Here is a 22,814-nt window from a genome sequence, read left to right on the forward strand (position 1 = left end):
AACAGTTCATAGATCCAAAAAGTTCCTTCACGGCATCTCCTATCTGAAGTAGAACAGAATAGTCATTTTTTCACCGTTTGCATCCCTTTGGCATGGGGACGCTGAGTCGTGGTTGTGTGCTCAGGCCATAGAGACACATCTATTTGTCATCCGTGATGTGTCCTACACGCAGACCTGAGTTGTGTGTGGCGATTGGCAGCTGCGCACACACATAGCAGTTCACAGCATGTCCCTCGTACGCGGTTCTATTCATTAGTTTCCACCACAGGTTGATGCTGCAGTCACAGCGCAGTAGAAGATCCATCTGGCATATGGAGTCCCCATTGCTGCTCGGCGCACAGAGATGTCAGAACCCCCAAACTAAAGACGGGGGAATCTTAAGCGTTTCTTCACCGGGTTTGAGACGAGCTACCCTAAAAATAGCCCCCCTTTGAAGTCCGGTCTTCCTCCCTCCGCCTACTTAGGGGTTCAAACACTCTCTGCAGCTTGCAGTGACTCAGATGTATCCAGCTGGGTCTTTACGACTGTTGGTGTGGTCATCAGCACCTGGAAGGGTTCTTTTATGACCTTTATGTAGACCCAGTTTCCTGGCTGGATGGGGGTGGTTTTATTTATTTCCTGTAGAGGAGAACAGTCAGACGGCAGTAAATTTGCATTTAACACCTCTTTCTGTTTCAGGATCCTGATCATATAATCTACCAATGTTTGTTCTTCATCAGCTTTCTGTAAGTCTGGAGCAAACAGAGGCAATATGTAAGCTCTCCCATAAATTATTTCAAAAGCAGGCTTTGCTGGAACTACTTCAACTCTTTAGAAAAAGCATCAATCATCACCAAACAATATTTATGTGGTCCACTTTGTGTGAGTTCAATAAAGTCCATATGCATTGTTTGAAATGGATGAGGGTTTTGGGAAACTTCCTCTTCTTGGTCTAATGTTTCCTTGAGGATTGTTTCTGACACAAACTGGACATGCAGTACAAAAAATTTTTTAAGTAAGAATTTAATCCATATGTGGTAAAATGCTGTTGTAGCATAGAGACCATCCCCCCTGTTGACACATGACAATGTCCATGTGTCAAAATTGCTGCCGCTCTAAATAGAGATTTTGGAAGGACCGACTTCTATTTACTGAAAAAATGTTATCATCATTCAGTGTCGCCCCTTTAATTATCCACATTTGTTTTTCTGCGTTTGGAGCATTATCTTGCATGTCTTTTAACACAGCTTTGTCTATTACTTGAGGATCTTCTATCTGTATTGAGAAATTGTCTCCCCCATGCTTCCCAGCTGCAGCTTCCCTTGCTACTTTATCAGCTAATCTATTGCCACTTGAAACCTCATTCTGTTCCGTGGTGTGCACTGCACACTTACAAACTGCTAGTTCAGCTGGTAAATGTATGGCCTGCAAAAGATTCTTAAGCAAGGATGCATGGGTGACTGGTTTCCCTGTAGATGTTATCAAATTCATCAAAGCATAACTCTTCCTAAATAAAAATGACCATCCTGAAATTAAACCAAAACCTCAAATCCTCTAATTTTCCATTTCTTTTGAATTTATTGACTATCAATCAAATCTGGATTAAAATGTTCTAGACTGAAGTCTAGAAAATGTTGCTTTTAATCACAATCATCAGTTTTTAGTAGCCGTTTACAAGGTTGCTTAAAGTCTCAGACTTTCCCTTAACCTCGCATTTCAGACAAGTTTACAATGTAAGTTTTTTATATTTTAAATTAAATGGTCAATAATTTTATCCGTTACTCAATTTAGCAGTAAAATTTCTCTCTTCTCAAAATAATTGTCATTCATCCCAATATAAAACACACAAACACAATCCCAATCAATTTATAGATTCTTTATATAATTAAACTCTAAGTTAAGCGTTTCAGTTAAATGCAAAGAAATACTCCATAGTATTTCAACACTGCAATATCAATTAAGTTCAACACTTAGATATGTTTAATTTAGTTCCAAACTTGTATATTTATTTCAAAGAAAATAAAACATTTGCAAATCATTATTAGTTTTGAATCTAATAATTTTAGTTGGTGTAATTTAGCCGTATCACACTCAGTTTTTTTTTTTTTTTTTCTTAACTTTTAACCATTACAGTTTTTTCCTTCACAGTTTCCCAATCTATGGCTCGTGGGCCCTAAGAGGATCACTGGTCCTTCTGTTAAGGACTGAGTTAATGGGTACAAAATGGACGATTTTGTTTAACATTGTACCTAAAAACCTTCAATATGTCCTTTTCTAGCTAGATAATTCCTTCCTGCTAGTAAGTAAGCAAGCAAGTCCTCATTACAGTAGCAGTGTGTGTATCACAGCAGTGTGTGTGTATAACTTATCTCGCATTTCTCCTGTCTCACTTCTCGCTTCCGGCTCCTGCTGCTGGCGTCGCTGCAGCTGGTCCCCCCTCTGTCTCTTCTCCTGCTCCCTGTCAGTCCAACTTGCCGGTGTTGGATTATTTATAAGTTGTCCAGACCGTCCCTTTGTCCACCAATGAAACAAGCGGCAAACAGTTCAGTTTGCTTTCTTTTTCCAAACGTCTAGCAGGACTCCATACAGTAGTTTTGCTGCATGGCAGTTCCCAGATGTCAAGGAATTAGGACCAGTGGACACTTTATTGCCTTCAGTGTCCAGTTGGTAGAAATCGTCCTGTCCTTTTCGCTTCTTTATCAACTAGCTGGTGATAAAGGAGGGAGTCATCTGATTGGCAGGACAGATCTGAGCTGAGGTCAGAGGTCAGACGCAGCGCAGCGAGGCTCAGACAGAGGAAAAGGAAAGAAGCAAATAAGAGTCAATTATAACTTTCTTTTCTTTTCATCGTATAGCTTTTAGCCACTTATTATCCAACTTTTTAAGAAGTCATAAACCATTTCCTTATTCAAACACATATAAACATGAAACATGTTAAAAGCTGTAGTCTCTTTCATCATGTTCACCATTAACTTGTAAAATGTAGAATGTAAGTTTAGGTTAACTTCATCTAAGACACGTCTCACCAGAGAACAATGGATTTCTCTAAATTTGTTGATCTCAGTGCTGCAGACTGTGAAGTCAGCGGGCAGCCCTCCTCTCAAGGCCTAAGAGAGTTTACGAGGCTGGTTAATGTCCAGGTCGGTACCTTACTCTGACCGCTGACCCCTCCAGATAGAAGCCAGAGGATCGTTTCACCAAGTTGGTGTTATATATTATTCCGACACAATACATTAAACATTGTTCTCTGAGGACAATTTTATTATTTAGTTTTATTTTTCCTGCTTCTCCTCCTTCAGGAAAGAAAAATTATTTTGCATACACTGATTTCTTGCAGGAATTCAATTTCTTTTATGGTTTTACTTAACGTCTTAAACTGCATGCACATGTCTCTAGCATTTCATCAATTTGGACTGGGGGTTTGTGTTTTTGGGGTGTGGTAGAGTCTGATTATGCTGAGGATTTCTCCTATTTGTGGTCTCCTCACTCCACCACCCCTCTTGTCGCCCCGTGCAACATTCTTTGAAGGGCAGTTTCTTGCCCAGTGACCAATATTGCCACAAATCCAGCAGCCTTTTGAATACCGTGGTTTTTGTGGGGTGTTATTTTGGGGTCGTCGCCTATCGTGACCTCCTCTGCCTCTGTCTCTTCCACGGCCTTTTGTCCGGTCGTTGGAAAAGGCAGAGGTATATAAACCTCCAAATTTCTCCAGGTGAAAAACATCTGATCCTTTCACAGCTTTCCTGACCTCTTCTAAGGTACAGGGTCTAAAGATATATAAGTTTTGTGTCCCTTCCTCTAGGGAGGGATACAGTCGTGTTGTTGGAACAGCAGCGGCTGATACTGGAGCAGACGGAGCTGCTGAAGCAGCAAGGGGAGAGGTGGCTGCAGGAGCTTGCTCTCCTTGCACCGCTACAGCATTCCGTGTGCTTGGAATTACTTTATTTTCTTCCTATTTTTCTTTCTACACTACTCTCCAAAATTCCCACAATTATTTGCCATTGATCAATTTTAGCTTTCCATCTATTTTGTATTTCTTTCTCCATTTTTTCATGTGTACAGTGCTACCAGGAAACCTGGACAGCATGTACTTTCATCTCCATCGGCGCCCTTACCGAGTGATGAATTACAAGAATGTTTATTTCCCATATTTAAAACACTTGCAATTTCAGCTTAAAAATATTATTTATTTGAATTTATTTAAATTTGGTCCAGGTTCGTTGACTCCTAGGGAGTCCTATGAACTGGAGCTCTTTTCAGTGGGCCAGCAATTAAAATACCTTGTTGTGGTATTCCCCGCTTCGACTCTTTCGAGTGGGAGAATCTTGCCTATTGCATCCACAAGAGGTTTGCTGCTTAAATCCACTGTTTTATATGAGGTAAAATACAGAGCGGTATTTAAACCTCCAATCACTCTCACACACACAAAGCAGCAGTAGCAAACCAGCAATATAAGCACAGTAATGACTCTATGATTTAGCGCAACATTATCTGTTTTTGCCTTGTCAGATAACTCAGCACCAGTGATATTTTACCCATCAAAAAATCAAAACCACACAGCAATGACAAGCTTCCTATCCGCCTGAGGACTTGCCCTTATGGGGTCTCCTCGAACAGAGTTTTAGCAGAGCGACATCATACAAGGGAACTCAAACCACAGAGTTTTAGCAGAGCGACATCATACAAGGATTCTCAAACCACAGAGTTTTAGCAGAGCGACATCATACAAGGGAACTCAAACCACTAAAATAGCCATTTTAAAATTCACCTACGTTTCTGTAGTTTTCGGGTTGTCCAGTCGGATCTCGTCATTCCGCCGTTGGCAGACAAAGTCGGACCTACGTCGCTGGCCCAGCGAAGAATTCTACTTCCTGGGTCTTTCTTTCCAGGTCCAATTGACTCTGGCCATGCATGGATTCAGCGCGTCTTCCTCTGCCTGACAGCGGTCGGTATGAGAGATCCCGGGTTTCGGCACCAAAATGATAGGTATTTTCCTAGAACCTACATAAAAGAACCACAGACAACGTATATGAATTTATGACTAAACTTCTGCAAGCAAAAGGAGAAGACTCTGTCAACTGCTTCTCAGAGCTGTTCACAGAGCGTTCTGCTTCTCTTTGGATACAGCTTGTCTTTTATTCTCAAACTTCAAAGAGGGAGGATAGGCAAGATAGACAGCAGAGGAAAAACAGCAAAGGTCGTAAAACATTTTACCTAAACAAAGCAAAGGTCGTAAAACAATTTAACATCTGAGCCCGGTTCAAATCTCGGTCAAACTGTTTCACATGAAGATAACAGGCAGCTGTGACTTCCAGGTCAGTTCACACATACAGTTTAAACAAGAGAACACTTTAACCTGAATATGAACTAAAGTAACAACAAAATGATAAAATCTCTATCATGCGTCACAAGACAAAGTGTACAAACAGAACCAGCTGCACCTGGGCTCCGGTCCAGAATCGGCTCCAGCTTCACACAGATTCCCAGAGCCTCAGCACGGACTCCAACCGGCAAGTTTGGGTCAAAAAGGAACCAAATATGAAGCAGAACCAGGATTGGTTCTTTCTCCAGGCAAGCGCCTTTAATTTAATTTATTTCATCATTAATGTCTTCTTTAATTGGGTGGATAATTTCTATTATGCAGTTTTTTGGCAATAAAGTGATTATTTTCCCCTCTCAATAATCCTTTTCTCCTGGATTTTTAGATTATATAAAATATAAATATATATTTTTGTAGTAGGCCTATATATAAAAATTTATGTAATATAGAAAATATATTTTTACATCTTTCAAATAAAAAAAATCCCTTTAAAGGATGTCTGAACCGTGATATGGAAATAATAGAGATTCAGTTTCAGATGTTAATATTTTTAAATATATTTTTTAAAGAAAAAATATGCATATTAAAAATAGCAAAAATATAAGATTATAAATATTAAAATGTTCTGATTTTAGTATTTTAAATAATTTTCTTTAAAAAAAACAAATAATTTACAGTCAAAATATATTAGTGTATTTTTATTTCTAAATATTTTTTTGCATTCCTTTTTACTTCAAAAAATGTATTAAAGTTTAAGATTAAAATTTTTAAAATGTTCTTGGTAGTACATAAAATAAAGACAATGCCTTTGAAGTAATTTACATGAAAAATAGAGAAAACCCTTAAAATGTTTAAAATATAAGATTAAAGATTTTCACATATTGAATTCTAGATTTTATTCTAAATAAATATTAGCATTTCCTTAATTAATATTTTAAAAATCAATTTTTTGTTAAAATTGAATTTAAAAAAATAACAATAGTTTTCTTCTATAAGCTGAAAACTTCCTGTCATTGATTTTATTTTTACTTTTCACAGATTAGTACTAATGTGACTAGATTCTGACGCCTCATATTGTACATTAGAACTTATATAAATCACTTTTTTTACTCTTAAGTTTTTATGAACAGCTAAACAAATTATACTTTTTAACTTCCCATAAAAATGTAAACTGTTAAATGATACGCTGATGACTATGTGGTGACGTTTCCATGTTTGCAGTGCATCATAAAGCACAATGTCACATTTTCTTCTTAAATTCGGAATAATGAAAGTTAAAGCTCAATCTACCAACGGACTGTTGACTTCCTGAGTTTGAGGCTTTTAGTAATTTATAAGATTTTTAAAGAAGCTTTTTGTGGTAAACGTGTAAATCTAAAACCTGTAGGTTTTTTGACTGGAGCTCCTGATCAAAACTCTGCAGAATCAGATGTTGTTTTTGGTGAAGATGGAACCGCTGACCCTGAAAGAACCAGATCCATAAAAACTAAAGCCGCTGCTGCAGAAAATATCCGTCCGGATGCAACACTGAGCGCGGCTGCAGCAACGGGCAGCAAGAGCAAGAGCGCCCCTAGTGGGGAAACGGGTAAACGGAGTCTGGAGTCGGACTGCATGCGTCAGAAACGGAAACAGACAAAAGGATTGGCTGAGCTGCACGACGTCGGTCTAACCGCCTGTTACAGTCTAGAGAAATCCGACTTTATATGTCGCACCAAACCAAATGGTTTCTCTCTCTTATTTATTTAGTTTCAATCATAACATCTTTGTGTTCTTCTGCATTTGGTGCATGAGTTGAATTGCCAGTTTAACTCACTGAATGGCTATAATCCTTGTAACCAATGACGGAGAGGCTCTGAAATGATTGAATTTGGAAAAATATTCTGAAGTTTCTGTCCTTTTGTTTTCAGAAAATGGGAGAATTCAAGGAGCCAAAGCAGCCAAACATGGTGAACATCTGTCCACTTTCCCCTTAATCTCAGTTTAACAGCATCTAGTTATGTTGTATGAACAGATTAGATGCAGGTAGCTTGTTGTTATTACACTTTTAGGTTGGTTAAAACAACAAATTAGTTTCTTTATTTGAAAAAAATTAAAGTTTTTGTGTGTTTTGGTTGAAATTTTTTTAATATGTTTATTTTCTTACGTTAGTTAAAACCAAGAATTAGTTTGTTTATTTGGACAAAAAAAACTTTCTTAGTGTTTTGGTCCTAATTCTTAAAATGTGTGCATGATAAACATTTGTTTTGGTTTGCAGGCTGTGGACCAACAGGACAATGGATGAAGAGGCAAAAATCTGGTAAATTTTTTGTGTTACTGAGAATTTTAGTGTGAAATGCTGGTTTACTGAGGAGTTTAGTAAAATATTAAAGGGAAATTCGTACAGAGATCCAACACTGTCACAGGATTCTTTGAGTCACTCCATTTTTAGGGTTATAAAAGTTTATTTTTATATGAAAATTAACACTAATTTGCGTTCAATTTCTTTAAACTTTCTGCTGATTCGTTTAGAAGACGCTAAATAAAATTTAAAATAATTATTTTCACTCTTTCGGGAAACATTTGCAGGGCAGCAAATGTTTCCTTATTTTTGCTTTTTTTATTCTTTAACTTTTCTTATTTTTTGTTCTGATCTTTTATTTTTATTTTCCTTTTATCATTTTCTTATCCTGTCTTCTTTTCTTTCTCTTGTTTTACCTAATTTTACCTAATTTCTTTATTCTTTTCATTTTTTATACTGTTCTTTTTTTCTCATCTTTATTTTTTATTTTTATGTAATTTTACTAGACTTTAAAAAAAAAAATCTTTTCTTTTTATAATCCATTTTAAAATTTCTATTTTATTTCTCTACAGATCTCTTGCTGTAAAATAATTACTCTTGCTCTTCATTTGGTTTATTTGCCAATATTTTTTTCATCAACTCATTAAATTTTGATTATTATGTGATTTGATCTTTAGTAAAATAAACCCTGATGGAAAAAGGAACCAGTTATTCTCATGCATGCAGCAGGTTGATCTGTTTACCAGTTTCTCAGCTGAAACTGAATGAAATTATGTAAATTTTTAGGAGGATTCAACTTTCCAGGACTCAGTAATGGACATGGAGCAGGTGAAATTCCTTAGTTAGACTTTACATGTAATTTAGATTTGATTGCTATAAGTGGATTCGTACCAACAGGTCTTGCGTACCCCTACGGAGGAAGCATTGCTCAGCCTGGTAAATGCTTTTATTTTGTAGGAGTTTTCGGGAAAATTATGATTTCAAAAATCTGGGCCGCACTTTTGTAAACTGATCTGTTTGGCTGCAGGTTACGGACAAGGCGTCTACCCTGCTGCTGGATACGGAAACCTATATGGAGGTTTGACGCTAAATACGACTCCTTACCTGTTCAGAACCATGTTCTCTGTCTTCATGTTCAGTTTTTTTTAGATTAGTGTCTTTAAATGACAATGTAAGTTGGAGAATATACTAGATCAGTTTTGGTTTATATTATTTCTGCAGCTCTTGGTCAAGTTTTGCCTGCTGCTGAACAGTCGGGTACGAACAACGTGACAACAGAGAAGATATTTAGCTAAAATTGTCACTAAATGTATGAAAATAATCTGTCGATGCCTGTTTTACAGGTGGAACCACTCAGGTGTCATTTGATGAAGCTCCTGCTGGAATTGAGGGTGAGATTTTTTTATTTATATTAGGACAATGCATATTAATGACAGCAGTTAGCATCAATGTAAATATGCCGGAGTTAGCATAAGAGCTCATTTTCATCCGTTGGCAAGAGAAAAACAGACTTTTGTAATGTTAAGATGTAGACAAGAGAAACTGGCATCATGGCACCAGAAAATACTGAAGCAGCTTCATTTTTAGTTTTTGCATCAACATACAATACAGTATCATCAGCATATATGTGCAGTAAATTAACACATAGGTTAAATGAGAATGGTCCCAGTATGGAGCCTTGTGGGACTCCAGCTGAGCAGGTAAAGGCAGATTGGGAGTTTTCCATTGGTGCTGCTTATTTTCTGCCAGACCAATATTTACAGTGACATATTGGGGCCATTGTAGATTGAAAAAAGTAGCAAATTAACTCCTAAAAGCTCAGAATTTTCTTTAAAAACTTGAACATTTATAAGTTTGAAAAGTCAAAAAAAAATTTTTAAGAAAAACTCACATTTTTAGATTAATTTCAAAAATTTTCTAGAAAAACTTGGAAATTTTTGAGTGTGAAAAGTCAAAAATGTACTAAAAAAACCAGAAACTTCCAGTTTTTTCTTGAAAGCTTCTGGGTTTAATGACAAATGTTCTGCGTTTGAAAAGTTTAACATTTTCAAGAAAAAAAAGACTTTCACCTGGAAAATAAAAATGTGGAAATTTGAGTTTGAAAATGAAAAAAAATTGCAATAACAATCAGAAATGTTGAGATTTTTTCTGAAAATTTTTCTAGAAGAAAAAAATGAAAATTTAATAGTTTGAAAAGTCAAAAGATCTTCAAAAAAAAAATCTGAAATTTTCAAATCTAACCTGAAAATGATCTAGGATAAACACATGGAAGTTTCAGAGTTTGAAAAATTCTATCAGAAACTCATCAATATTGATATTAATCTCAGAAATTTTCTATAAAAAGCTAGGAGATTTAAAGTTTTAAAATTGAAAATTTGCTTGAAAAACTACAATTTTGAGATTAATTTTCTAGAAAAAAAAATTAATTTCTGAGTTTGAAAAGTCTGAAAATTTGTGAGAAAAAGATCAAAAATGTTGAGCTTAATCTCAGAAGTTTTCTAAAAAAAAATGTATTTCGACTTTGCAATTTCAGAAAATTTTCAACTTTTGAAACTCAATTGTTTTGTCTCAATTTTCCGACATTCTCAAAATTTCTGATTTTTTGCGGGGCAAAAATTTATTTCTTTTTTCTTTATGTATCGACGGTGGTTCTAGTACGCTGTCGTAGTTATTTCATCCAGCAGAGGGCACTATTAGTAAAATTAAAATAAGTTAGTTTAACAAGAAGAAGATTGTGGTTGATTGTTTTAAAGCACGTCAGGTAAAAAACAACATGACTGCTCTCCTTCTGTGCATGGTGCAGCAGTTCCTCACATTCGTTTTGCATTAACTCATTAAGGAATAAGTCAGCTGGAGGCTCAGCCTGCAGGCCTTCTTCCAAACGGAGCGCCTCCTGGTGGTCAGACGCTTGGACTGACTGCAGAGAAATCGTACTCCAAATACGGTGAGCTTCATACAGCAGCAGAGCATCTCTAACGTGTGACCTGTCCAGTCAGACGTGTCGATCTGTCCGTGCTGCTTCAGGTGTTGGCAGGCTGCAGTTTGGGGAGCCCGTCCAACTGGGAACCAACGGGGCAGGAAACTATGGTATGTGTGCGACAGCTGCGAGGTTTTGCCTCCATCACTGCATCGTGATTTGTCTCATGTCTGTTCAGGTTATGGAGTTAACCCGCATCTGCCTGCAGGCGACGCTAAAGCAACGGGAAAATACGGTGAGAACTCGATTATTAAGAACGATTATTCATTTAAGGCAACGACCCAAACAAGCAAATGTTTTATCAGTTCTAAGTCCTCAGTATGGAAGCCTATCACTGCCATGAAAGAAAAAATAAAGCCCAGCAGGAAGTCGTAATTGAGTTCAAACATCCAAATTTTGACTTTGATTATCATAATTGAAATAAAGGGATAACTTTGACTTTTAAACTCATGATTGATGTAAAAGGTTATATTTGTGAGATTGAAAATCTTAATTTTGGCTTTCAAAGTTATAATTATTACAGAAAGTCAGAATTTCTATGTCAATTTTGAGATAGAAAGTCTCATAATTATGAGAAGTGCTGTCATAATTTTGACAGAAATTCAAAATTAGCAGAAAATCATTTCTATTAATGGTATTTTTCTTCTTTTTGTTCAGGATATGGAAGCGTCCTAAACGGTGGGCAGCTTTTAGGCCTGGGTAATAATGGAAACATACCAGGTAAAAATGGTGCAAACTTGGATCTGTTGTCATTTCAACAATTAAAACTCAAATGTTAATAATCTTTTCAGGTTATGGGACTCTTCCTTATGAAGCTCAACCAGCTGGATTTACTCCTGAAGCGATTTCTGCCGGCCAATACGGTAAAAAGGAAAATGTTAAAACTATGAAATATTCATGGAATAACCCTCAGACATAAAGTTGAGAAAATACTACAAATATTACGGTAATCCGAAGGAGAAACGAGCAAATTAAGGCCAATGAAAATATAAACTCAAAACAATACACTTCTGTTTTTTTTATTTATGGCTTACTCCATTAACTTTTATTTTTCTATGATTCATTTTAAAATGAATGCAGGTAATAACCATGTGTAGTATGAATCTGAGAAAATGAAAAACTACATCGTGTTTGTAATCAGATTCTATTAACTTTCTGGCATTCAGGCCTCATTGGATCGCCGTATCATCCTGCACCTTCTGGATTTGGATATAACGGGAAATCAGCTGCAAAATATGGTGAGATTAATCAAACACAACAAAAAGACGCATAAAAAGCCTAAATATTGATTTAGTCAATTCAAAGTTTACAAATTGTAAAGTTTACAGGTTCCTGGGCTAAGCTAACATTAGCATGTTTGTTCTGTTTTCATATGACTTGTTGATAATTCAGCTACTTCCACATTTTGACACAGTTCCGCTTAGTGCACTGCAAAAACACCAGATCTTACCAAGTAGTTTTCATTTAGTTTCTAGTGCAAATACCTTAAAACACTTGAAATAGGACAAAACCAACTTATATGTAACTTTTCTGAGAGATATAGGAGCTTGTTTTAACTCAAAAATCCTTAATATTGATGAAAAAATACTAGTTTCTTTGGGAGATTATTTCACTTCTGGGAAAAATGTTTTATCAGTGAATTAATCTGCCAAGGACTTCTTCGTCAATATTAAGGTCTTACTGACTTAAAACAAGCTCCAATATCCTACTGAAAAGTTAATTCTAAGTTAGTTTTGTCTTATTTCAAGTGTATTAATATATTTCCACTATAAACTAGACAAAGCTACTTGAGAAGGTTTTGTGTTTTTGCAGTGTCATGTAAGAAAAACAGTAAAAACAAACAAACTTGCAAAGTTAATCTGTTCCATAAATTTAGCATTTTACTTTCATCACAGTAAAAACTGGTGATTGGCGTTTCAGTTGTTTACGTACAGGAATCTGCAGCAGTCAGTTAAGTTTATTCTGTGAATAAAGTGTAATAAACACTTTGCCAGAAAAGGCAAAAGAGAGAAAAGAAAAATAAAGACAAGAAAAGAGAAGTGTAAAGAAAAATAAAACAGGTGAAAGATAAAAAATATATTAAAAAAAAACATCACAGATAAAAGTAAAGAATAAAAAAATCATGGAAAAAGATGTGACAACACTTATTATTAGGGATGATAATCCAGATTAAACAGTGCACAGATTAGGATTCATTTTTGGATGGAAAAGAAAATTTTAAATTGCTAAAATTACAGCTGGTGCACGTAGTTGCTATCAAGTTTGCAATTTGCAAAAAAGAAATTACTAGAATTTTTTTTTTTCCTTTTTTGAAATTTACTTAAGTATAGTTTGAATAAATGTACTTAAAGTAAAGGTTGGATTTTTCTGACATGTCAAGACTTTTCAGGTTTAGTTAATTTTGACCTCTTTTGTTTGTTTTCTGATCTGCTTTATGGGGAACTCACTGCAGGTGGTGGAGAGACTCCCTACGCGCCACAGATTCTTGGTTTTGGAGAAGCAAAATCAGGAAAATACGGTGTGTTTTATAAAGTGTTGTGGGAATTCCCAGATTATCTGTTGCTCTGCAGCTTATAATTTAATTCAATCCCAGCAGGTAAACAGGAAGCTCAGCAGTCTCAGCCTCTTGAATCTGCAGCTGGAGGTAGAAAACATGAAGAACGCATTATTAAAACTGCTATAATGGATTAAAGATGTGGTGCATGATTGGCTTTTGCAGATACGACGGGTTTGATTTATGACCGTCAGCCTCCCTAGACAGAATTACCTTACAGTTTTTTTTACAGTTTTTACTAAACCTGAATAAGTAAATGGATAAATAAAACCAACTTCTGTTTTATTTCATGTTTTTCTTGTAATCATCATCAGCATTTGCAGTCCAAGGTAAGTCTGGGCCTGTAATATAAGCTGAGTTAACTCATGCAGCTCAGCTAAAGCTGCAGGATGGAACTTTTAACTAATTTATTTTTTACATATTTGTTGTTTTGACATTAAGGTAAGAGATAATCGGGGCGGGGGGAAACTTGAGCTTCTCTTTCATTTTTCCACCGCTTCCAGTGCTAACTAGAAACAGCCAATCAGAGCCAGGAGGCGGGTCTTAGCGCTGCCAATCAACCTCCGTACACTTCAGCTAGCTTAGCCTGTTGAAGCTAGTTAGCATAGTGACTGCGGATAAACGGTTTTCCTGTAACTAAGTTGTTTTTCTGCCATTTGCACAGTTAGTTGTACATGAGGATGATTGACAGCACTAAGGCCCTCCTGCCTCTGATTGGTTGGAGCAGTGGATTTTTTTCTGCAATACTCAGTATTGCATATATACTCAATACTCAGCTCGATATTTGCAGATTTTACAAAACATGATGACAATTGAAACAAACGTGTAATTTTTTAAACATAAAAGTTACGTACTGCAGCTTTAATTTAACTCCTTTTCATTTGTTTTTTTTATGATTAGAGAATGCAGGCTACTTAAAAGGACAAGTGAAGCCAGACGGTAAATCAAACAACATAATTGAACAAAGCGCTGTTAAAGCATAAATAAATATGTAAAGTTTAAATCTGAATACAAACCTTGTCGTCTGTAGCGGTTGCATTTCCCACTCCCAGTCCGCTCCTGGAGGACTCGCCAGACCTTGTAGGCTCCTTCACACCGGACGAAGGTGTGCAGGATTTATCCGACGGCACGGCGGGTTTACTGGACTCATCACCTGTGGCAGAGACGCAGGGCGAAGCTCACCTGTCTGAGAATCCGGACGACCTGCAGCTGCCGCGGCAGATACAAATTCAGCAGCAACTCAAGCTGCATTTCCACCCGCAAGGCAAGTCCTGGAGCTGCTACTACTGTCTCCGCTGCAGGGCTTTGCAAAATTATTCATACACGGGATGAATAATAGTTTGTTTTATTCAAATTAGTTCCAATAGATTAGCTATTAGACCTTATTTTAGTGTTGTAGTTTGGCCGCCATCCACCAGAGGGCGCCGCTGGTCATCTGACTTGAAGCGGAGCCGTTAATGGAGAATCAAAGATGGCGGAGCCATACCATCGCAGTAACGGTCCTAACAGTTATATTTGGGATACAAGATCCACTTTATGCGGTTCTGTTTTGACATATAAACACCAGACAAAGTCCTTTAGTTGTTTTGAAAAATAAATACTCGATAAGAGACTTAATTTTATACCAATCATTCAGCCGCTCTTGACGGCAGAGTAACGCAATTTTCTTAACCAAAAAGTATTAATGTGCTACGAAAGCGAAGATGTGCTGGCAGAAAATTGTAACCTGATATAAAAAGACTTGATAATAAATGCACGGTTAATTTTGAGGGTTGTCTAAACTTAATAATGTGAGATAACTTAAATTATATGGTTTTTTATATGTATTTATATGTCTGTTTATATATATTTTTTAAAAGTCAGCATATATTTAGTCCTTTGTGTTGTGGAAAGATCGACTCTTGATAAAAAAGAAAAAAAAGACACGTTTTTAAAGAAAATGTTGAGATTAATTAATCGTTATTCAACTCACAAGAGCAATCAACTTTAGAGTTACTTAATCGATAACTTGCACCATTATTCTCATTTAATAGCTCTTTCTTACAAAAGTAATCTAAAATATATGTTATGATGGATGTGTGGCATTTTTAAAAAAAACCATTTTATGACGCTGCATATTTTCACCTTTAGGAGGAAAGAAATATGATTTGAATGGATTCTTTGGGAACGGTGACCATCAAGGTAAGCATCATTTTACTCTAAATAGCTTTTTGAATTTATTTAGTCTTTTTCCTTACTATTTTATTTCTTTTCTCGTAGATTGACTCAGCTGAGAAAACAATCATGTTCCCTGTTTCATTGTTTTCAGTTTTGTGTCTTATTTGTACATTATTTGTATGGATGTCGGCCATTTTTATGCAATATCAGCGTATGGTCCAGTTGACTTATGAAATTGCCAAACTGCAATATTAATTAGCCTCGCAATAATGAATTTAGAAATCAATTAATCTTGAATAATTAATGTTTCTACTACAATGTTTTTGTTAGGCTTTTACATGTATGTTAATATCTTGTTTGTGAGATATCAAGATTTACATTGTTTTATTTTGGATAAACGCACCAGAACCTGTTTAAAATGCCAAACATGGGCTTTTCATATACTATAAGACAAAAATATGGCAACATTTTCTGTAAGAAATACAATTTTTTGGTTATTTTCATGGGGTAATATCGCCATCTAACTGTTTTGTTTGTGTCTTTATTTTATTATAAACCAGTTTTTATTTTAAATTTTTATCATTTTTGTATCAAAATCCCTCTTGAGAGAGTTACTATCCTAACATATGAAGTGAACAACACAGAGGCGCCTAAATTATTTGAATTTATTCATCCACCAAAGTAAATATTGGTGGATGAATAATTATAGAATATATTATATTCTATAATATATGGTTAAATATATTATAGAATATATTTAATCATTTTTTATCTGCATAATTGAAGGAAACGCTTATCAGAGCAAAGAATGAAACCATACACCGTCGTTCAGGGAAGGGATGCAGACTGGTAGAAGGGGAACTGACCTGGAGTCAGTTTTCATTGTCTGTTTTATTTTCCTCTTTCTTTGTATACAGATTAAATCTTTCTCCATTATGTTCCAGTTCTGTTTTACTGTATATTTCCAGCAGCTCATTTAGTTGCTTTATTTGTACTGTTTCCCATTCATGTTTAATAAAGCTGTTATTTTTAAATCTTTACTCTAAATACTCTGGCAGTGATTCAGTTTAATTTATGAAAGTCAGAAAGCTTGATAAATATTGTACAGTATTTGATTAAAACAACCAAATCCCAACTTCATGTCATTTGCTTTACATTTTCTCAACTTTATTTTTTTTTTTATTTTGGGCAAAACACAAAATCTTACAAAGTATTCTTGGTCTAGTTTCAACTTCAAATTTATTTCAGCAAGATAGAAGTTTGTTTTAAATGAATAATTACTCAATATTGATAAAGTACTGAGTGCATTGGCAGATTTATTTTAATTTATGATAAATCAAAAATGGCTTTTTTGAGTGAAAGGGTTAGGGTTTATCAATGTTTACTTAACACTTTGTTTTTTGCAGTGTAACTGTACTATTCCTCTTCACCACACTGTAAAAACATAAAATCTTACTCAGTATTTTTAGTCTAGTTCCTAGATCAAATAGCTTAGCACCCTTGAAATAAGACTAAACTAACTTAAAAATAACTTTAAAGCAAGAAATAGGAGTTTGTTTTAAGTCAATAATTTGTAAATGTTTTTTTTTTAAGTACTAGTAGATTTTTTTATAAATATATGAGATTTTGTACTTTTTTATGAATATGTACAAATTATTCACTTAAAAAATATTTATGAAAAGTTACTCTTAAAGTCTGTTTTGTCTTGTGTACTAGTATATTTTCACTAGAATACTGGGTAAGATTTTGTGATTTTGCACTGTGGTGAAGAGAAACAGTACAGATGCACTGCAAAAACACAAATCTTACCACATACTTTTGGTCTAGTTTCTAGTTAAAATAGCACATTTTAAATAAGACAAAACTAATTTAAAATTAACTTTTCAGCAAAGATATAGGAACTTGTTGAATCAATAATTCCACTGGCAGATTATTTCACTTTTAGATTAAATAATCTGCCTTTCTAAAAAGTACTTAGTAATATTTTGAGGTTTTGCAGTGTAGCTTCACCGTTTCTCTTTAAAGGAACTTCCGTGAAGTTAAAGCGCGCGTTAGTTATTAACAATGACAAGGAGAAGCTGCATCAGTGCACATGTTCTTTTGCAGGGATTACCCCAGATTAGGAATAGAAGCCGCCAGCTGATTGGCTCGGCTCGAGCCGTGCCACTGGCAGCTCAACAGGTTGCATGCTTGGACTTGCACCTGTCCGGCGATGGATCTCAGAGCGCCCAGGCTTTTCTGCAGCTCATGTGGGAGCCGTGGCTGAGCGGCCTGAGCGTTGGGATGTAACCGCAGAGGAAGTGGTAGATCAGCTGCCGTGCGGAGTCGTGATGGGGCTTCACCGGGGTCCGCGGCTCTTGGACTTAACGAAGACGCCGCCGCACCTGCAGTTCAACAAGTACGTCCTGTCAGGATACCGGCCTGTTTCCACCGTGCCAGACTGCCTCAGGAGCCTCTTCTACATGCACAACGAGCTGGGGAACATCTACAGTCATGGTAGGCTGTTAAAAACTCTGTTTAGAAATCTATGGAAGACCATGTCTGCCACTATGGTGGAAAAAAAGAAACAACTTCTGTCTCATATTTATAAATAATTATGAGATACAACATGAGGAACATCTTCACTCATAGCAGGTTCCTCAAGTTAAAAAAAAAACACCTCAGTATTTCTATTTAGGAATCTATGGAAGAACATTTCTGCCACTCTGATGAAAAATCTCCAACTTCTATCTCATAATATTTAATAATAATTGAGATACAATAATTGAGATTGGAACATTACTCTCATGGTAAATTCTTCAAATTAATGAAAATTTTTTTGTTTAGGAGTATATGGAACACCACTTCTGCCAGTCTGATAAAATAAAACTTGTAACATAGTTATATTCAATATTAATATTAAAATATTTTCATTATATATTTATATGAACCTACTTGTCTTTAATAAAGGTGACAAGGAAGAGATTATCTCAGAATTATGACAATGTCTCAAAATTAAGATACCAAATCATAATTATGAGGAGGTATCTCATAATTTTGAGATAGCCATCATAATTATGACTTGGCTATCTCAATAATAATGAAATATTAAGTCATAATTTTGAGATACTAAGTCGTATGACTAAGTATAGCAGAGTTATGAAACACTAATCCATAATTATGAGGTAATCTCAAAAGTATGTGGTACTGTCTCATAATTTTGAATTTACTTTCCCTTTGGGATCAATAAAGTATTTTTGAATTTGAATTTCTCATTATTTAGAGATTAGCGACATCATAATTATGAGTTATACATTTTTGTTTATTTTTTTTTCTCCATCAATGTGGCATTAATGGTCTTCTATAGGAATCTGGACCAAAGCTGAACGAAGTATAAAAGCATCAGAATAAGTGGTGAAACTGCTTTAACTAATTGGAATGTACTATGGAGGAAGAGCTCAGCTCAGCACATGGTCTGTACTTTCACTTATGCCGGTTACACGCATCCCTGGGGGAAGTGTAATGAGGATATGGGGCATTAGCTCTAATCTGCCCCAGGAAGCCCAGAGTTGGAAATATCCGATGGTTAACTGGGTCCTTAAAGGTGACTCCTGCTGGGGAACATCAGTCACCTGCAGAGCGGGACAGAATATTACCCGTTTGGTTCGTTTTTCACTTTTTACTGGTAAAATTTTAAATTTAGAGGTGGGGGGAAAAGTTTTATTTTATTTATTTTTTGTCTCGTTTCCAACGTGGCCTTAGGGTCATTACCCACTAACACTCTTACTGAGAGGAAGTGAAGAGGTATTAGCATTAAAGTGCCCCATGTGTTGGAGCCGCTGCCACTTTGTATTATTTTTGTATTATTAAAAGATAAAGAGGAAATACTTTGTTTGCTTCCTGACATCAGAGGACGTTTCTGTGTAACCGTTGTGATTAAGTGTCACAATAAAAAGTCAACAGTACTCAAAAATTTTACTCAAGTAATACTAGATCTACTATGTGCTTACTGAAGTAAAAGTAAAAAGTAGCCGTCCAAGAAATTAAGAGTAAAGTTAATTTGGAAAAAAGGCATCTCAAGTAACTGATCAAAAATGGAAGACAATTCATATAAACAGCATAATTACAAAATAACAAAATAACAAAATCATTCACATTTTTTGGATCAATTTCTATCAATATAAAACCTTAACAACTGAAAATTTTAAAATGTTTGGCTTTTCAAACTCATAAAATGTCCAAATGTTGAATATTTTCTACTTTTGAAACTGATATTTCCATGAGATTATTCTCAAAACTTTTCTTTTTTTGGCAGGAATTTACTCCTCCTTTTTTTTCTAAAATATAATTGAAAAGTTAAAAAAATTGACTTTTCAAATTGAAATTAATTAAAAAAAAATAGTTTTAGGAAAAACATGGACATTTCTGAGTTTCAAGTAATACATTTTTATTTTTAAGGAGATTTCCGAGATTGATGTCCAAATTTCAGAGTATTTTTGGCAGAAATTTCCTCTTCCTTTTGTTATATAAGCAATGGCTCTAATACTCCATCGTAGATACTTAACAATAAAGTAACTCAAGTAAAAGTAAAAGGTACAAAATTGTTGAAAATTGGCTAGAAAAATACATAGAAATTTTGAGATCAATCTCAAAAATAGATTTTTTTTTCTTTTCAAACTCTGAAATTTCCCTGTTTTCTTAGATTTCTGAGATTAATCTCAAAATATGTTTTTTTTTTTTTGGGAGAAATGTACTTTTTTTCTACACCGGTCCTAATACTCCGTCATAGATACTTCATGCTAACGTTACTCAAGTAAATGCAGCTAATTTCCCAGCTCTGGCAGTACCTTCCTATATTACAGGATGTTAAGGACTTGTACCCAGGTTTCCTCCATTTCCCCCCCAGGTATCCCCTTCCTGCTATTCCTGGTGCTGCTGCCTTACAGCATCCCCTGGATGGAGGTGGACAGCACCTGGATCTGTGTCGCCCACTACCTGGCCTGCCTCTGCCCCACCATTGGCTCAGTTCTCTACCATGTGTTCATGAACCACATCGGCGGTGAGCATGTGTACGACACTCTGCTCTCCCTGGACATGGTTGGGGTCTGCCTGGTGAACACTCTGGGTAAGAATCCTGAAGGAAAGTCCGTTTAATGTGCGTTAACTCTGCTTTTCAACACAGTCAGCAGGTAAACCTGTCACAATAAACAATAAACCAATTAATCACACGATAAATTAAAATGAACGCTATAATTTACATTTAGACAGCAGTTGTTTAAGACTTTTGTCCAATCAATTGACAGCCAGTGCTAAGTAGCTAGTTTGCGCTACTTGCCTCTTTTTGAATGTTTTTTCTGTCAAAGCTGAATTAGCATTTTTTGAAATAGGATTTTGGTTACCAAGACTTTATAATCTATTTTAATTATTATACATTTTATAACAATTTTGTTTATTTTAGATATATAATTTGTTGAACTTAGAAGGGTCTCCTGTCGCTTTAAATCCAAATAAGCAGCTACTGCTGGCCACGCCCTGGAGCTTTGCTCATATTGCTAGGTGACGGGCTGGGGTTGCTAGGTAACCGTGGAACTGGCTTAGTTTTTTTTTTTAAGGGCTTATTTCCTAGACAAAAGGGCTGGGTGTTCTTTATTCTTTACATTTTTTAAAGGGCTTGGGCAGTTTTTTAGTAGCAGTTTTTTCAAATGGAAACATTGAAAACATGGAAAATGTGAATTTGCATAATGGCTACTGCTAAAATCCTGTCTTTATTTTTAATTATCTTAATGGTAAAAAGGATTGACAAAACAACAAAATCTATATTAACTTAGAACTAAATAAATACAGCAAATGCAAACAGATCAAAAAGTATACATATATAAACCAAAAGCTAAGTCACAAAAAAATGTTATTTTCTTATTTGCTTTGCTCTTTTGATTTTATGCATATATTTTTTAACTAATACAATTAGGTTGAAAATGTGAAAATGTTTGTTGTATTAGTGGTATAACAGAAGGACCTGATGTATGTCATATCGGTCTTCGTCCAGGAGCTCTTCCCATCATTTACATCACCCTCCTGTGCTACCCGGCCATCCAGCAGGCCGCCATGTTGGCCTACATCCTCCTGTCGACCTACGGGATCTACTGCGCCACCACGGCCCACACAAACTTCCTGCGCCTGCGGGCGTTCATCTGGCAGGCCTTGTTCCGCATCAGCCTCTTCCTGTTCCGGGTTTACGGCAGCGGCGTGGGCAGCCCCGACTCGCTGCGGCTCTTCGTCATCATGGACGCCCTGGCCGTGCTGGGAGGCCTGGTCAACGTGATCCAGATCCCCGAGCGCTTCAGCCCCGGCCTGTTCGACAACTGGGGGAACAGCCACCAGATCATGCACGTCATGGTGGTCTGCTCCATCGTCTACCTGCACTGGGGAACCATGGAGGACTTGGCCTGGATTAAGACCTTCCAGTGTCCCGCAGGGTGAAGCTCTGGATGCTTGAGGATATTTTCACACCTGATGGTTCGGTTGATTCAGTTCGACTGGGGACAAAATTTTCAACATTTGTTGCATTTTCAGCTGTTGCGGTTTGCTTTCTACGGAATCCAAGAGCGGATGTTTTCCGCATATACCTTTTCCCAATGGTTTTCTCAAGATAACTACAGTATTTATTGAACCATAAGCCGCTACTTTTCTCTCTCGCTTTGAACCATGTGGTTTACAGCCCGGTGAGGCTTTTCTGTGGATTTTTCTTCCATTGATTCACTTCAGCAGGAAGTGAATCAATGGAAGTCAAAATTGGAAATCAAAGAAGAAAGTGCTAATTTTCATTTAGAACAAGCACATGCTAGCAGCAGGCACGACGGAGAAATGTTTTCAAACTCATACCCCCTCATCATGGAACCCACACGAAGAAGTTCATATGATGCCATTTTTAAGTTGAGGGATATCGATCTGGCAGTACAGGAGGGAAATGGAGCCACTGCACACAAGTTCGGCGTGAACGAATCCATGGTTGGAGGCGCAGGGCTGCGTCCTTAATAGCAGATTTATTAAGGATGCAGCCCTCTGCGACAGAAAACAAGAGAGCAACGGAGAAACCAGTGGCTTATACATGTACATTTCCAGTTTTAGTTTTTTTTTTTTTTACTTTGTGGGTGCGGCTTATAGTAAGGTGCACCTTATAGACCGGAAAATACAGTAGTTAATTTCTCCTTTTTTTCTGGAGGAAACCAGTTGATTTTTCCAGTGGTTTTCTGGAGATGAGTTCATTTCTTGATATAGTTATTTAATTTCCAAATAGTTTTCTCAAGATAACGAGCTAAACATTGTTTTCGAACAAACTTGTTCAATCCACAGTGGCAAGAAGAATGGAATCAGGTTGAACAAACACATCATCTCGTGATCTCAAGATCAAGAAAACAAAACTTTTTACCAGATTAACTCGTTATTTGGATAAAAATCATCTCAAAACGTGCATGCAGAAAATGTCCGCTCTTGGCTTCCGTAGGTTTCACACTGCGCCACGTCAGACAAACCAAACCCTTTGAAGAACCGGTTCCCCTCCTCGCCTGAG

The 22,814-nt window shown here is 36.2% G+C and overlaps 2 protein-coding genes and 1 long non-coding RNA gene across 3 annotated transcripts; 2 read left to right on the top strand and 1 right to left on the bottom strand.

Annotated features, from left to right (window-relative positions):
* Positions 1-2,064: 2,064 nt before the first annotated feature.
* LOC145549102 (uncharacterized) lies at positions 2,065-5,363 on the bottom strand. The gene is made up of 2 exons (XR_014085058.1): positions 4,752-5,363; positions 2,065-2,732 (listed from the first exon to the last, which is right to left on the bottom strand). It is a non-coding gene; the product is annotated as an uncharacterized LOC145549102 (long non-coding RNA).
* A 23-nt stretch (positions 5,364-5,386) lies between these two features.
* On the top strand, positions 5,387-16,312 carry LOC103481367 (uncharacterized). The gene is made up of 19 exons (XM_081600618.1): positions 5,387-5,550; positions 7,207-7,245; positions 7,554-7,595; positions 8,364-8,405; positions 8,475-8,513; positions 8,605-8,655; positions 8,799-8,834; positions 8,921-8,968; positions 10,417-10,521; positions 10,602-10,664; positions 10,733-10,789; positions 11,212-11,274; positions 11,346-11,417; positions 11,721-11,792; positions 13,007-13,072; positions 13,151-14,047; positions 14,139-14,372; positions 15,239-15,289; positions 15,368-16,312. The coding sequence occupies exons 3-16, from the start codon at positions 7,577-7,579 to the stop codon at positions 13,243-13,245; spliced, it is 828 nt and encodes a 275-aa protein (XP_081456744.1). The 5' UTR covers positions 5,387-5,550; positions 7,207-7,245; positions 7,554-7,576; the 3' UTR covers positions 13,246-14,047; positions 14,139-14,372; positions 15,239-15,289; positions 15,368-16,312.
* Positions 16,313-17,148: 836 nt separating this feature from the next.
* Positions 17,149-21,913, top strand: LOC103481371 (progestin and adipoQ receptor family member 4). Its single transcript, XM_008436772.3, has 3 exons — positions 17,149-17,761; positions 20,151-20,369; positions 21,291-21,913. Exons 1-3 carry the CDS (start codon positions 17,452-17,454, stop codon positions 21,722-21,724), a joined length of 963 nt encoding a protein of 320 aa, XP_008434994.1. The 5' UTR covers positions 17,149-17,451; the 3' UTR covers positions 21,725-21,913.
* The last annotated feature ends 901 nt before the right edge of the window (positions 21,914-22,814 follow it).

The sequence above is a fragment of the Poecilia reticulata genome, chromosome 19 (assembly GCF_904066995.2).
Source record: "Poecilia reticulata chromosome 19, P_reticulata-male-v2, whole genome shotgun sequence".
Lineage (NCBI taxonomy): Eukaryota > Metazoa > Chordata > Actinopteri > Cyprinodontiformes > Poeciliidae > Poecilia > Poecilia reticulata.

Coding starts and splice junctions, on each gene's coding strand:
- LOC103481367 (XM_081600618.1), top strand. Junction 8,656..8,798: donor ATACGGAAACCTATATGGAG/GTTTGACGCTAA, acceptor TTATTTCTGCAG/CTCTTGGTCAAGTTTTGCCT. Junction 8,835..8,920: donor GCCTGCTGCTGAACAGTCGG/GTACGAACAACG, acceptor CCTGTTTTACAG/GTGGAACCACTCAGGTGTCA.
- LOC103481371 (XM_008436772.3), top strand. CDS start 17,452: ATGCTTGGACTTGCACCTGTCCGGCGATGGATCTCAGAGCGCCCAGGC. Junction 17,762..20,150: donor GGGGAACATCTACAGTCATG/GTAGGCTGTTAA, acceptor TTTCCCCCCCAG/GTATCCCCTTCCTGCTATTC. Junction 20,370..21,290: donor CTGCCTGGTGAACACTCTGG/GTAAGAATCCTG, acceptor GTCTTCGTCCAG/GAGCTCTTCCCATCATTTAC.